At 44.6% G+C, this 16,792-nt stretch overlaps 1 protein-coding gene across 4 annotated transcripts in view; it reads right to left on the reverse strand.

The window, feature by feature from the left end:
- The window catches only part of DVL1 (dishevelled segment polarity protein 1), a 231,790-nt gene that overhangs the window by 131,105 nt on the left and 83,893 nt on the right, over nt 1-16,792 (reverse strand). For all 4 annotated transcript variants that reach the window (XM_040427805.1, XM_040427815.1, XM_040427832.1 and 1 more), the window contains 2 exons: nt 11,813-11,882; nt 8,992-9,113 (listed from right to left, as the gene is read on the reverse strand). In XM_040427805.1, coding sequence (XP_040283739.1) covers nt 8,992-9,113; nt 11,813-11,882 — 192 coding nt within the window. The remainder of the gene's footprint in view (nt 1-8,991; nt 9,114-11,812; nt 11,883-16,792) is intronic.

Here is a 16,792-nt window from a genome sequence, read left to right on the forward strand (position 1 = left end):
TAAGGGGAGGGGTGCTATAGAGGTCACTGTTAAAGGGGCAGGGTACGGTGGAGGTCATTCTTAAAGGGTTTCTATCACTTCATATCACATATTTAGGTATCAGACACTAGTGATCCGCTAGTGTCTGCTCTAACAAACCATCCTAATATAATAGGTTTTGGGGCAGCCGTTTTGCTAAAATAACAACTTATATCTATATGCTAATGAGCCTCTAGGTGCTATGGGGGCGTCATTAGCACCTAGAGGCTCCGTCTACCTTCCTAAACTGCCGCCGCCCAGCGCGTCCCTCCAGCCCGCCCATCTCCTGCTGAATGCGATCCTCTCCGTGCGCGTCTCTGTTCTCCGTCCGCTTCCCTGCTCAGACATCTCCACTGCGCCTGTTCCTCGGAGCACTATGATGTCATCGGCGCAGGCGCAGTGGAGATGTCTGAGCAGGGAAGCGGTCAGACATTCACTGCGCATGCGCAGAACAGAGACGCGCACGGAGAGGATCGCATTCAGCAGGAGATGGGCGGGCTGGAGGGACGCGCTGGGCAGCGGCAGTTTAGGAAGGTAGACGGAGCCTCTAGGTGCTAATGACGCCCCCATAGCACCTAGAGGCTCATTAGCATATAGATATAAGTTGTTATTTTAGCAAAACGGCTGCCCCAAAACCTATTATATTAGGATAGTTTGTTAGAGCAGACACTAGCGGATCGCTAGTGTCTGACACCTAAATATGTGATATGAAGTGATAGAAACCCTTTAAGGGAGCGGGGTACTGTGCAAGTCACTGTTAAAGGGGCAGTCGCTGTGGAGGTCTCTATTAAGGGGGCCAGGAATGGTGGAGGTCAGTTAAGGGGACTGTAACCTATGGTCAGTGTTAAGAGGCGAGTGCTGTAGAGGTCACTGTTAAGGGGGCGGGTCCCTGTGGAGGTCACTGTCAAGGGGGTGGGGTGCTGTGGAACTCACTGCTAAAGAGGCAGGCTGCTGTAAAGGTCAAAGTTAAGGGGTTAGGTTGCTGTGGAAGTCCCATTTTAAGGAGACAGGGCACAGTGGGGAGGGGGACTGTGGATGACACTGTTATAGTGGATACTGTCGATATCTTTTAACGACACACACAACATGAAATGAAATAGATTAAATATACCCGTGCAAAGCCGGGTCCTTCAGATAGTATAGTTATATAGATAGACCGATATATACAGACATAGATGAGATAGACAGATACACGATAGATAGATATGCGCTAAGAGCTTCCAACCCCGCTTAATAGTAAGTAAGGGCGTCATGTATTTAACCCTGTTCACACATTCACCTGTTCACCCAGTCTTAGTGCATTTAGTAGTGTGCTTCATGTTTTTATACATTGTTGCCTTGGTAGCTTGCACCTGCGATTCTGTCTGGAGGTGCTGTTCTTTTCTTTGGTTATATGTATATATAGTAGAGGAATAAGGTGTCCTCTGTGGAACTTAGCACTCCCCGCCCACTCCCTGGTGCTTTTAATCAGAGTAACAATGGAGCTGGACACTTCATGTTAGAGTAGGTCCCATCTGATTAGAAGCCACCTTGACGTCTGGTAGATGGACCCGACATACAGTTGCAAGAAAAAGTATGTGAACCCTTTGGAATGATATGGATTTCTGCACAAATTGGTAATAAAATGTGATCTGATCTTCATCTAAGTCACAACAATAGACAATCACAGTCTGCTTAAACTAATAACACACAAAGAATTAAATGTTACCATGTTTTTATTGAACACACCATGTAAACATTCACAGTGCAAGTGGAAAAAGTATGTGAACCCTTGGATTTAATAACTGGTTGAACCTCCTTTGGCAGCAATAACTTCAACCAAACGTTTCTTGTAGTTGCAGATCAGACGTTCACAACGGTCAGGAGTAATGCTTGACCATTCCTCTTTACAGAACTGTTTCAGTTCAGTAATATTCTTGGGATGTCTGGTGTGAATCGCTTTCTTGAGGTCATGCCACAGCATCTCAATCGGGTTGAGGTCAGGACTCTGACTGGGCCACTCCAGAAGGTGTATTTTCTTCTGTTTAAACCATTCTGTTGTTGATTTACTTCTATGCTTTGGGTCGTTGTCCTGTTGCAACACCCATCTTCTGTTGAGCTTCAGCTGGTGGACAGATGGCCTTAAGTTCTCCTGCAAAATGTCTTGATAAATTTGGGAATTCATTTTTCCTTCGATGATAGCAATCCGTACAGGCCCTGACGCAGCAAAGCAGCCCCAAATCATGATGCCCCCACCCTACTTCACAGTTGGGATGAGGTTTTGATGTAGGTGTGCTGTGCCTCTTTTTCTCCACACACAGTGTTGTGTGTTTCTTCCAAACAACTCAACTTTGGTTTCATCTGTCCACAGAATATTTTGCCAGTACTGCTGTAGAACATCCAGGTGCTCTTGTGCAAACCAAACGTGCAGCAATGTTTTTTTGGGACAGCAGTGGCTTCCTCTGTGGTATCCTCCCATGAAATCCATTCTTGTTTAGTGTTTTACGTATCGTAGATTCGCTAACAGGGATGTTGGCATATGCCAGAGACTTTTGTAAGTCTTTAGCTGACACTCTAGGATTCTTCTTCACCTCATTGAGCAGTCTGCACTGTGCTCTTGCAGTCATCTTTACAGGACGGCCACTCCTAGGGAGAGTAGCAGCAGTGCTGCACTTGCTCCATTTATAGACAATTTGTCTTACCGTGGACTGATGAACAGCAAGGCTTTTGGAGATACTTTTATAACCCTTTCCAGCTTTATGCAAGTCACCAATTCTTAATCTTAGGTCTTATGAGAGCTCTTTTGTGCGAGGCATCATTCACATCAGGCAATGCTTCTTGTGAAAAGCAAACCCAGAACTGGTGTGTGTTTTTTATAGGGCAGGGCAGCTGTAACCCACACCTCCAATCTCATCTCATTGATTGGACTCCAGTTGGCTGACACCTCACTCCAATTAGCTCTTGGAGATGTCATTAGTCTAGGGGTTCACATACTTTTTCCACCTGCACTGTGAATGTTTACATGGTGTGTTCAATAAAAACATGGTAACATTTAATTCTTTGTGTGTTATTAGTTTAAGCAGACTCTGATTGTCTATTATTGTGACTTAGATGAAGATCAGATCACATTTTATGACCAATTTGTGGAGAAATCCATATAATTCCAAAGGGTTCACATACTTTTTATTGCAACTGTATTTTTGATCAATTATATGCGCTTCTAACCTCGCTTAATAGTAAGTATGGGCGTCATGTATTTGACCCTGTTCACACATTCACCTGTTCACCCAGTCTTAGTGCATTTAGTAGTGTGCTGCTACTTTTTTCGTGTTTAGATAGATAGATAGATAGATAGATAAATAGATAGATATTAGACAGATAGATACAGTCCTGATCAAAAGTTTAAGACACTTGAAAAATGGCAAAAAATCATATTTAGCATGGCTGGATCTTAACAAGGTTCCAAGTAGAGCTTCAACATGCAACAAGAAGAAATGGGAGTGAGACAAAACATTTTTTGAGCATTCAATTTAATGAAAACAACGAATAAACTGAAACAGGCTGTTTTTCAGCTGATCAAAAGTTTAGGACCACACCTCCAAAAAAAAAAAACTAAACCCCCCCAAAACAGAAATCCAACTTCCAAACATGAACTCGGTAATGAGTAGCTCCGCCGTTATTGTTTATCACTTCAAACATTTGTTTCGGCATGCTTGATGCAAGCGTTTCCATGAGGTGAGTGGGAACATTTCTCCAAGTGGTGAAGACGGCCGCATGAAGGCCATCTACTGTCTGGAACTGTTGTCCATTTTTGTAAACTTCCCTTGCCATCCATCCCCAAAGGTTCTCAATTGGATTTAGATCAGGGGAACACGCAGGATGGGCCAAAAGAGTGATGTTTTTCTGCTGGAAGAAGTCCCTTGTCCTGCGGGCATTGTGTACTGTAGCGTTGTCCTGTTGAAAAACCCAGTCGTTACCACACAGACGAGGGCCCTCAGTCATGAGGAATGATCTCTGCAACATCTGGACATAGCCAGCGGCCGTTTGACGCCCCTGCACTTCCTGAAGCTCCATTGTTCCACTGAAGGTAAAAGCACCCCAGACCATTATGGCGCCCCCTCCACTGTGGCGCATAGAAAACATCTCAGGTGGGATCTGCTTGTCATGCCAGTAACGTTGGAAACCATCAAGACCATCAAGGTTAAATTTTTTCTCATCAGAGAATAAAACTTTCTTCCACCTTTGAATGTCCCATGTTTGGTGCTCTCTTGCAAAGTCCAAAAAAGCAGTTCTGTGGCGTTTTAAGGAGACGAGGTCTTTGAAGACGTTTTTTGTTTTTAAAGCCCTTCAGTCTCAGATGCCGTCTGATGGTTATGGGGCTGCAGTCAGCACCAGTAAGGGCCTTAATTTGGGTCGAGGATCGTCTAGTGTCTTGACGGACAGCCAATTGGATCCTCCGGCTCAGTGCTGATGAAATTTTTTGGGGTCTTCCACTTGACTTTTTTGTTCCATAATCCTCAGGATCATTTAAGAATTTAAGAAATTCCAAATGACTGTCTTACTGCGTCCCACCTCAGCAGCGATGGCGTGCTGTGAGAGACCCTGCTTATGCAGTTCAACAAAACGACCACGTTCAAAAGGGAGAGTTTTTTTGCCTTTGCCATCACAACATGTCACTATCTGACAGAAAATAACAATGAATCCACATCTTTGCACAGAATTGGCCTTTTAAAGGCATGTGGTCTTAAACTTTTGATCAGCTGAAAAACAGCCTGTTTCAGTTTATTCGTTGTTTTCATTAAATTGAATGCTCAAAAAATGTTTGTCTCACTCCCATTTCTTCTTGTTGCATGTTGAAGCTCTACTTGGAACCTTGTTAAGATCCAGCCATGCTAAATATGATTTTTTTTGCCATTTTTCAAGTGGTCTTAAACTTTTGATCAGGACTGTATGAGACATTGCTTTGGCATAGGAATTATGGAGAAGAACCACAGTCCCCTACGCCGCTGCACGTCTCTGTGGTGTTCTTTCTTATGACGCTGACTCATCAGTTCTTGGACACAGGCAGTAAATGACATATAACTGGAGGAGGGAATCGGGTGGAGAACTGAAAACCATTCCAATTAACCAAATGAAAACAGTCTAATAAATCCAATAGCCCGTGCCCATGACAGTCTTTTAGGGGACTTCCATAAATTATTTTTTCATTTTTTTAAATCTCTCCACATGGTTAGGCTGTGGTACTCTGATCTATATTTGCAGACACCCTATAGGCAAGAGATAGCGAACCTTTTAGAGACTGAGTGCCCAAACTGCAGCCCAAATCACACTTATTTATCGCAAAGTGCCAACACGGGAATTTACCCTGAATACTACAGTCCAATATAGTATATGTTCCATGTACTTAATCATTTAGCTATAATAACCTGCCTACATTCAATCTGATGAACGGGAGAAAAAGACATATTGGTGCACCATAAACTTTTTCCAGGGTGTGGGTGCCACCTCTGGCGCCCGTGCCATAGGTTCGCCACCACTGCTATAGGTTAACAAGCAATTTATTTCACCAATCTTTTCTATTATTTTTTTTTTAACTCTGTCCACATAGTATTGTACTGTAAATTTTGTAGATTTTCAGCTGGGTTTCTGCAGCGTATCCACAATTTGTAACAACAATTTTTGGTGCGGATTAGAAGTGGTTCTGCCCCACATCTCGGCCTTCATTGGAAAAGGATGAAATCTGCAGCTAAAACCGCAAAAATAATTGACATACTCCAGTCTGCACTGAAAAAATCTGCAAAGTGTACATGAGATTTGTGTAATCTCATACACTTTGGGGGTACTGAACTACACTGCCTTTTTTCCGCATGGAAATCCACATGGAAAAGCCACACATATTGCGCAACGTGTGTATGTGGCCTTAGAGGAGTTGTCTCACTTCAGCAGCATTTAATACAAGGCACTTACTAATGTATTGTGATTGTCCATATTGCCTCCTTTGCTGACTAGATTCATTTTTCCATTGCATTATACTTTTCTAGTTTCCGTGGTTACAACCAACCTAAAATACAGCAGCGGTGGCCGTACTTGTAAGACGGCCAAAGAGGTTGGAGATTTTTCCTACAGTGTGCAAGCACGACCACCGCTGCCGGATTGTAGGGGGGTTGTAACTATGGAAACGAGAAGAGTATAGTGCAATGGAAAAATTAATCTAGCCAGCAAAGGAGGCACTATGGAAAATCACAATACATTAGTAAGTGACTTGTATTAACTTTATCTACATGACAAATTCCATTTGCTGAAGTGAGAGAACCCCTTTAAGGGTATCTGCAATTCGGCAGTGGTGGTCGTGCTTGCACACTGTAGGAAAAAGATCCAACCTCTTTCGTGGTCGGGACTATGGGAGCGCACTTAGGACAGTGCTTTTTACTGTAGCTTACAGGTATGGCCACTGCTGCTGTATTTTAGGTTGGTCGTAACCACGGAAAGTAGAAGAGTGTAATGCAATGGAAAAATGAATCTAGTCAGCAAAGGAGGCAATATGGACAATCACTATACATTAGTAAGTGCCTTGTTTTAACTTTCTACATGACAAATTTAATTTGCTGAAGTGAGACAACCCCTTTAAGGGATCTGCACACATTACAGATTACACAAGTTTTTCTGTGCAGATTCTCGTATGGAAAAACAGCAGCGTAATACAGTACCAGCAAAGAGTACGTCATTACATAAATCTCATGTACGCTCTGCTTTTTTGTTCTGTGTGGAAACTGACCTGATGTGCGGATTTAAAAATCTGTAGTATATTAATTGTTGTTGCGTTTTTCTTGTGCAGATTTCACCTTTTTCAATGAAAGTGTAAGATTTGTGGCCAAACAACACATCTAATCCGCATCAAAACTGAAAGTAACACATGCAGATATTGATGTGGATTTGGAAACACACCGAAATTTGCATGCAAATTCATGCAGAATTTCTGCAAGTCTACCCGCACCTGTGTGCAGGTAGCATGAGGCTGTTAAAGGGATTTTCCAAGTGTTTTCTACTGATTACTTATCCTGTGGATAGGTCATCAGTATCTGATCAGTGGGGGGTCTGACACCCGAGACCCCCTGACGATCAGCAGTTGGAGAAGGCACCGCTGCTCGTAGTAGCGCCACATCCTTATCGCAGCTTTTCCTAGGCCAGTGACGACATGTTTATCAGTCACATGGCCTAGGCGTAGCTCAGCCCCATTGAAGTGAATGAGATACCAAGCACAGCAACTATAAAGTGTACAGCACTGTGTTTGGTAAGCTGAGAGAAGGCTGTGGCGCTACCGTGAGCGCCGTTGACTTCCCAAACAGCTGATTCGCAGGGGTCCCAGATGTCAGACCCTCACCGATCAGATACCAGAGGATAGGTCATCAGTAAAAAAACAAAAACATTTGGAAAACCTCTTTTCACGGTCCCTCCTTTGACAGAGGTTAGAAGATCTGAGAGACTAGCTGCACATTAGGTTATCTGACAGCCTATCAGTTTTCACTTGTTGCAGTGTTGTTGTTTGTAATGACCACAAATCTTATCCCAGGTGCAGCTTGTGGTCATTACTGCTCTCTATTTAGTCTGGACTCACACTTCATACCATGCGGTTTGCTCGTTGTTTACTAGGCCTCAGGGAGACTCTGATTCGTTCATCTGGGAAGGAACCAGTGGTCTCAGACCCTGTCACTACTCCTAGGGATATTCAGGGTTACTAGGGCCTAGGTTTACGGTGTATGAATATTCCCACCTTCAGGGCCTATTCATACTGACAGGGTCAGGGCAAGGTCTAGGGTTTCCTAGGTGGTGACCTTTTCCCTGTGAGGCCTAGTTTCTGGTCCTTTTCCTTCTGTTGTCATTCTGGTGTTCCTCCCCTTCCCCCACATTGTGACACCTCTTTAAAGGGGTTCTCTGAGTCCTTCTAAGGTTCTTTTACATGTGTAAAATGCTGATGGAATATTTAGCAAGTTGTTCAGAGCTAATTTAGCTCCATTCACCGGCACTGTACGTATGACAATGATCAATAAAGTGATTGGTTGGACACATGCAGCTCCCCTGTTGTCGGCGGCCCATCTCTGTATACGCAGCGTAGCATGCTGCTGACAACTAAGGATTTTGACTGCTGCATAAAAGATGCAATCACCTGACCAATTGGCGGCATGCTTACACCAGGTAAAATAACAACTTTAGGAATATTTGTTTCCAATCATCGGCCAATGTAAAAGAGACCTTAATATAAACCAAACTCAGTTGTGATTGGCTGATAGAGGGCCAGTTCCCCCTATGACAACACAAAACATCCAGCATTCAGGAACAGGAAGTGATGTCATGGGGAGACAGGAGTTTTGACCAAGGAGGCATGTAACTTCAACAACACAACACATTTAAAAAAATGTAAAAACATTTGATTTATGAAAGCTGTATAACTCCATAAAAAGAAAAATAAAAAAGTCATGGGTGTTGGGAAGCGGCGATGTAAAAAGATTTTCTTTCTTTTATCGCACAAAAGTAGTAAAGTGTAAAAACAAAATATGCGTATTTGGTATCGCTGTAATCGTACTGACCGAGAGAATAAGGATATTATGATATTTATACCGAAAAATGAACATCGTAAAATCTATAACGTAAAAGTATTGCTGTTTTTAATCAGAAGGTTATGTGTACCTCAAAATGGTGCCATTAAAAACTACAAATTGTCCCGCAAAAAACAAGCCCTCATACAGCTATAAAAAAATAAAAAATGTTATAGTTCTTGGAAGGCGACATTGAAAAAAGGAAGGAAAACGCTTGGTCAGTAAGGTCCAAAAAAGGCTGGTCACTAAGGGGTTAAAAATAATTTGTCAAATAAAAATAAATCTGCAATAAAATTTGTAAACATAAATATAATATAAATTTGCATGCACTTTATTTTATCGTGTTGCCTGTGGTGCTACAGCTCTCAGAATAGCCCCTTAAGTGTATGATATTTCTTACTGAAATGATGGTGGACGCGAGTCTCCAATTCCAACTGTTCTCTCAATCGGAGGAGGAAGGTCTGTCCGGCTTTCCGTACTTTGGGAGCCTCCATCTGAGTGTGAGCTTTCTGCCAAAACCAGCTACAGAAATAGAAGAAACAAAAACAATAAAAAAATAGTAAGCACTGAATATACTACAACTTTATATGCACACAGCTGTAGACTAAAGGCAGCTTTACACGGGCCGAGCTAAAGCCGATTGTCGGGAAGCTTTCCTACCGAACAGTCCTACTTCCACAGTATCAGGATGAGCGGTCGATATTGCGATCCATCGTCCTCATAGACTGCATTGTTTCTGGGCATCAGATCGCCGTTTAGACGGCGCGATCTGCTGCCCACAAACAATGATTGATGTGGCTGCATGAACGTCAGGATCACCTGATCGGGTGATCAGAGGCACATTTAGACCAGCAGATTTTCGGGATCGTTCGCAGGAACATGCGTTCCCTATAATCTGCCTGAATATTGACAGTGGAAATCCACCTTAAAGGGGTTGTCTCACTTCAGTAAGTGGCATTTATCATGTAGAGAAAGTTAATACAAGGCACTTACTAATGTATTGTGATTGTCCATATTGCTTCCTTTGCTGGCTGGATTCATTTTTCCATCACATTATACACTGCTAGTTTCCATGGTTCCAGACCACCCTGCAATCCATCAGTGGTGGTCGTGCTTGCACACTATAGAAAAGATGTCAGCCTTTCTGGTGGCCGGGACCATGGGAGCGCATATAGGCTTGTGTTTCTTCCGATATTGTGCAAGCAGGACCCCCACTGATGGATTGCAGGGTGGTCTGAAACCATGGAAACGAGCAGTGTATAATGTGATGGAAAAATGATTACAGCCAGTAAAGGAAGCAATATGGACAATAACAATACATTAGTGAGTGGCTTGTATTAACTTTCCCTACATGATAAATACCACTTACTGAAGGGAGATAACCCCTTTAAGTGTGCACAATAAGATATTGCCATTCTTAAATCATCATAGGTACCGGCTGTTGGGCCCCACAGTTCTTACAATGAAGAGGCTGCAGTGCTTGCTAAAGTGCTGGGACTCATACAAGTGTATTAGGCTACATTCGCACCTACAGCCGGGTGTTCTGGCCGGCAGGTTCAGCAGACAATGAGGTTAAGGCTACATTCACACGACCGTATTTTTGGCTCTGCATCCGTTCCGCAATTTTGCAGAACGGGTGCGGACCCATTTATTTTAATGGGGCTGCAAAAGATGCGGACAGCACACAACGTGCTATTCGCATCCGTAGATCCGTTCCGCTGCCCCGCAAAAAAGATAGAGCATGTCCTATCCTTGTCTGCAATCGCTCCCCCCTAGGGCCGGCTACATTCACGCGGCCGGTATCCGTGTTTTGCGGTCTTGTGAATGTAGCCTTAGGTTAAGGATTTTTTGCATATTTGCCAGGTAGCGGCCAGATCTCTGCTGAGCCACATTACAGTCAATGGGGTCCAGCAGGAAGCCGGTAGTATCCGTCAATGCCGGATCCGGAGAACTCTGGAGAGAAACCAACTTAACCTTCACAGAGACATTTCCGACCATCTGCTGTACGGTTTCATCTAGAGCCCTTAATTAGAGATACAAATTAAAGGGGGTTTGTCACCAGTAAACCACTGTCTCAGGCACAACGCCTTGTAGATCTAGCTCAGCCGAATGTAGTGATACCTTTCACTTAGTGATTCGTTGCTTCATTCTGGACAAAGAGGGGGAGACTTATCAAGTTCCCATAGATGAGGCTTGATCTCCCTGCTCTTGAGTAAGATACTCCTAAATTTATTAACAGGCAGATACCTCCTAATGATGCCATATGCTATAATTTATGCCAGTTTCTGGAGTACATTATAGTAATTCCAGCGGGCCGCACTAAGCCCCATCCCTCACACCAAGCCCTGCACCCTTTTCTCACCATTTCAGATAAGTGCTGAGAAGCCTAAAAAGTCGCAAAATATGGTTCATAATTTGTGATTTTTTTTTAATATGACCCCTGAAGTATCCTAAATCCATATGCGAATGAGCAGTTAGGAGCACCAAAGGCAGGCCCTATACACTATGTGCACCCCTGCTCCTCCTGCCTCCTCTGTCAGCACCTCCTTCTCCTTCTTGATTGACAGGTCCAGGTTCCTGCATCGTTATCCCACCTGGCCCTGCCAATCAAGAAGAAGGAGGGGCTGGAAGAGGAAGCAGGAGGAGCAGGGGTGCACAGAGTGGCTGGTTTCCTAGACACATATGAGTATGAATATATGAAACTTGAGAGAATAAGACAGAAGTTTTCTTTTTTTTTTTTCAAAGCAAGTCATCTTGTGCCATTCATCTCAGGATATCTACAGACAAGGAGAAGGGTAAAGAGAGACACTTGTTACTTACCTACCATAGAAGCAGGGCACTATTATGGGGTGTCAAGGACCCCGCACTTAACTGTTTCCCTTGCTTGCAGTGACACAGCACCTACCAGCAGCAGCCACTAGGGGGAGCTCACAGATTTATACAGCAAACAAATTCAGCACTAGATATAAAAGATATGTATACATATAGTTAGCTCCCCCTAGTGGTGGCTACGTGCAGCCAGAATTGTGCTGTGAGAAAACCAGAACTTCCCTATACAAATATAACATCAAACTAATAGCCAAACAAATTTGGTTGAGCTCTCAGTGAGACGTAAATCCCATTTTGAGTTTGGGGAATTACCAACTGCGACATACAGTATATACTATGAAATCATTCTAAGTTGGGATAATAGCTCATTATTATTTAAAGAGGAGACTCACCCAGGACACCACTCTTCCATTAAAACACGGCAGCTTAGCGTTGTCATCTGAAATCTCTTCTTTGACCACCCTGAAAGATTGAATGTGACAGAAGAGTCAGAGGCTGAACGTTTCATCATCTCAACAGTCAGCTGAATGTCATTGCTATATGACCTCCAGATATATATTGTCTTTTCAACGCCACGTTCATACACTCTTCCTCTGTAATCCATGCCAATTAACTCAGTAAGTCAGCTGTCTCCACTACTTTGAGAGTCCATTGACTGTAGCAGACGGATACAGACTCCATAATTGCTTTTTCGTGGCCACTCACTTCTAGTTTCTAGATATGAGGTCACTACAACCACAATGTTCCATATAATCTCAGAGCAAACCTTTGTGTTCAGCAGAACAGGACGGGGCATTCAAGGCATTCACCTTAAAGGGGTTCTATAGTTTAGCATAAATAGGCTCACATATGAGAGCGTTGTAGTACTCGCCCCTGCTTGCATGCACTGTGCCACAGCCCAAGTGCTCACTTTGAGGACTGTGATTGCTGGGGGAGACATTTGTCTATGCATATGTCACTAGTCGTATTGTGGAGCTACAACTCCCAGCATGCTCTATTCACATCTATGGAAGTTTTAAAAACAGCCAAATAAGGGTGTATGCTGAGAGTTGTAGTTTCACGATAGCTGGACCCCTGCACTAGGCTGGTCTATGGACAGCTCTGTCTACCGTTCTATATACCCCTCTATGGAGGACTATGTAAATGATCTTGTACGTGCATGTGCACAAACAATTTCCGACAATCCTTTTTCCTAGGGATCAGCTCTAGGGGACTGAATTTTGGCATGTGTGAGATCCAGGATTCCAGGATAACATTGATGGGCTATCCATATGTGTGATCGGGGGTCAGTCCAATTCAAACAATGAGGGCTATAACACGCGGAGAGCTGCAGGCCCTTTACTACAGTGACTAAGATTGCTACATGGGCTGACAAAACTGCATAGACGTCAGCAGCCCTGTAGCCCGTTCTTTCTGGTGATCAGTGGGGGTCCGATTCCCATTGATCACACACTTGTGGCCTATTTCATGACATATGTTATTCAGATTTTTTGTTGTATTTCTCCCGGTTTTGTGTGTGTTCTTAGATGAATACAGCATATTATAATACAATAATAATGATTACAATACAGTTTATTCCCTATTTGCTGCTTACACATCATTTCTAGAGTTGCACTTGGGAATCAGTCTTTATACTTTTTGATCTGAGTCCTACTAGATCTACATCTCTCATGCCTGCATCGTCCACCGGTGATCACAACACAACAGGATGTGGAAGTTCAGCATCCTGTTTAGTGTGTACAGTAGAAAATCTTCAGGAGGCGTCCGAACTCTCTCTGGAGTCACTGTCTACCATACTTAATATGGGCAGCATGGTGGCTCAATGGTTGGCACTGGTGCCTTGCAGGACTGGGGTCCTAGGTTCAAATCCAACCAAGGATGTTCTCACCGTGTCTGTGTGGGTTTCCTCTGGGTTCTCCGGTTTTCTCCCACACTCCAAAGACATACTTGATAGGGACCTTAGGCCTCTTTCACACGAACGCGTGCGCTCCGTGGCTGTACTAAGGACCGGATTTGCAATACACGGACACCGTTCCGTGTGCATTCTGCATTCTCTTCAATGGGTCCGGAGATGCGGAATGGTGCGGAACGGAAGCATGGAACGGAACCCTACGGAAGCACTACGGAGTGGCGTTTCGTCCTGTACTTCCGTTCCGCAAAAAGATAGAACATGTCCTATCTTTTTGCGAAACGGCCGGATCGCGGACCCATTAAAGTGAATGGATCTGCTGCGGCTGCCCCATGGTGGGTGTTCGTGCATTGCGGCCGCAGCACGGCCACGGGGCACACACGTTCGTGTGCAGGAGGCCTTGGGGACAATGTGGGACAATGTGGTGCTAATGTCCGTAAAACGCTACGGAATATGTCAGTGCTATATAAGTGCATATAGTAATAAAATATATGTGACTGCACCAGACTGCTTGTAACCTCAATGCCTGTGAGCTGTGAAAAGGCATGCTGCATATTTCAGGCACCTGGCCATAAAGGTTGTAATAGATATCTTTAAGTTTAACCAAAATTTTTCTCGAGAAGAGCATCACTTTTTAAACATTTCAGGTATCTAGAACTCTACGGCTGGTGGGTGGGGGAGCGGAAGATTGTGTTTCACTGGATGATGCATTTACAGCTTTAGATGCCCATATAGACATACATCTACCAGACACGTATGGCACCACTATGTAAAGGGGAAATAATAGGATGATAGCCAAGCTGTTGGACCCACTCAGGGATTGTCAGTAACTGCACCTCCTATACAGGCTTGTAAGGAGACTGGCAGAGCACTGATCCACCCCCTTGCCACATATTGTTTCCTTGAACCGAAAACTGCCAGTGAAGTGACTGGTGACCAATGTTATGCTATGCCATATTGTGAATAATGTATGTGCTGTTGATGTAGACTTTATTGTGCCACTGTCGATTATGACTATATTGCATAGGTTATCCATAGATATGGTCTGAGTCAGATGTCTAGTCGGCAGACTCTGTAAAGTAGCGCCACATGGAGTTTGTAGGAACTAGAGCAAGACTAGATTGGGAGGCATCTTAGGGTAGAGTGCTGCAAAGCCAAAGAGAACCTGTCCTCAGTTGCTGAGCAGTGAAGAGGATTCATGGTTGGAGTTGGGCCTGCTGAGAGCAGTAGTGACCCTGAGACCCTGAGTTTTGAACTGCTGCCTAAGCTGTGGACCTACTTTGGGTTGCTGCAACAGATTGGGCCTGCAACCCTGGACATTGCAAGTGGTTATCGTCCACTTTCTGCCTATAGGTTGCACACACAGTAGGCCAGTATAAGCTGAGACACTCAGGGATAAGAAAATGAAGTGAGACAGTGACCAAAGCAGCCCAAGCCCTGCAAAGGCCTGCTGTGAGTTCTGTGCTGTGTAAGAAGAATGTTCCAAATGAACCACTTCCAGACCGTTTTATGAATGCAGGTCAACTCAAGAAATCCTGGCCATACATGTGTAACCAGATACCAGTAGCCTGTATTGCAAACCAGGGGCGGATTGGCCATATACCCTACAGAGAAATTTCTAAGTGGGCTGATGCCCAGGGGGCCACTTGGGCCATCCTCAAAGACGCTGGCTAAGTACACAACGATCTGATGCTCATGGCATTAATTAAAGGGGTTATCCGAAACTATAACATGCCCCCCCCCCCCATATGCTGGGCCCCTCACACGGAAAATACTTACCCCGCTCCGCTCTTGGTTACCGTTCCGCCGCTTCTCCCCCTGTGCCGATGAAAACATCCGGTGTTGAAGGGCGGGGGGGGGGGGGGGCAGGGGACATAGACAAGCCTCCCTAGCATCGCGGGTGACGCTAGGGAGGCTCATCCCGGGCCCCGCCTGCCATTGGCTGCTCCCCCCGACATCGGATGTTTTCATGGGTGCAGGGAGAGAAGTGGCGGGGGCCAGGAGTGGCGCAGGATAAGTATATTCTGTGTGAGGGGCCCAGCCTATAGGGGCAGTTTATAGTTTCGGATAACCCCTTTAATGCTAGGAACACCAGGTACATGTGCACTTGGCCAAAAGAAACAGGTCCCTCCTGAATTAAACTATATTACCATTCTCATGGTCATAGGGCAGTATTTTGTGCTGCACTGTGTTATTTGGTTTTGCTGGGGTGGTATTTTGTGCTGCACTACGGTATTGCTGGCCCCGCTTACTTCTGTTGTCCTGCCTGCTTGTGGCTTTTGTTGGCACTGCCTACTTTGTTGCCCGGCCTTCTGTCAGTTCAGACTCACCTACAAATTGGGGCCGCTTTTAGTTATTTTCCAGGGCCACTTTAAATTCCCAATCTGCCCTTGTTGCAAATCTTATATAGAGCATGAGTGTGTAGGAGGGTACTGGGCCGATGGAGAGACAAGTTAGACTACTTTCATACTTGCGTTGTTAATTCCGGTATTGAGATCGGGCAGAGGATCTCAATACCAGAAATAAACGGATCCGTTTTGATTTTGCACATCAGGATGAATCTGTTCCGTCAGGATGCGGATGCGGCTAAACGGTCACTAATTTCAATGGGTCTGCAAAAAAAAAGAAGGTACTCCGTGTGCATCCCGTTTCCGTATTTCCGTTTCCGCAAAAAAATAGAACATGTCCTATTATTGTCCGCATTACGGACAAGGATAGTACTGTTCTTTTAGGGGCCAGCTGTTTCGTTCGGTCGTGTGCAAGAGGCCTTAGGCAAATTCTTCTTAAAACTTTATTTTATCTGGTAATCACCAAGCAAAGTTGCAATTACTCTACAAAATGTTTAAAGAGGACCTTTCATGGTTTTGTATTATTCAAGATAAATACCGTTACTTGCTGGGTACCCCCCGCTGATGCTGCCACCCTGCCTGTTTTTATTTAATCTCCCTCCTGCGCCCCGCTGTGCCACCCTGTAGTTTTTGCGCTCAGTATGCTAATACTGAGCATCGGTACAGGGAGGAGGATACCGCAGGGTTTCTCAATGGGAGTCCCCCTCTGCCTGGCTGTGCCGCGATCCAATCACAGTGGAAGGTTTCTCCCTGGCTGTGACGCTCTCCGCTGTGATTGAATCGCGGCACAGGCAGGAAGAAGGAGACGCCCATTGAGAAATCCTGGCGTCTCCTCCTCCCTGTACCGATGCTCAGTATCAGGATACTGAGCGCGAAAACTACATGGGGGCACAGCGGGGCGCAGGAGCGAGATTTTAAAAAAAACAGGCAGGGTGTCAGCATCAGCGGGAGGTACCCAGCAAGTAACGGTATTTATCTTGAATAACACAAAACCATGAAAGGTCCTCTTTAAACATTTTGTAGAGTAATTGCAAACTTTTCATTCGGGTTCGCCCATGTGTGGAAACTGTTGTTCAAGGGCCTTGTGCCACTGTGGGTCACAAGGGGGCCCCCTC

This window comes from Bufo bufo, chromosome 1 (assembly GCF_905171765.1).
Source record: "Bufo bufo chromosome 1, aBufBuf1.1, whole genome shotgun sequence".
In the NCBI taxonomy this organism is placed as follows: domain Eukaryota; kingdom Metazoa; phylum Chordata; class Amphibia; order Anura; family Bufonidae; genus Bufo; species Bufo bufo.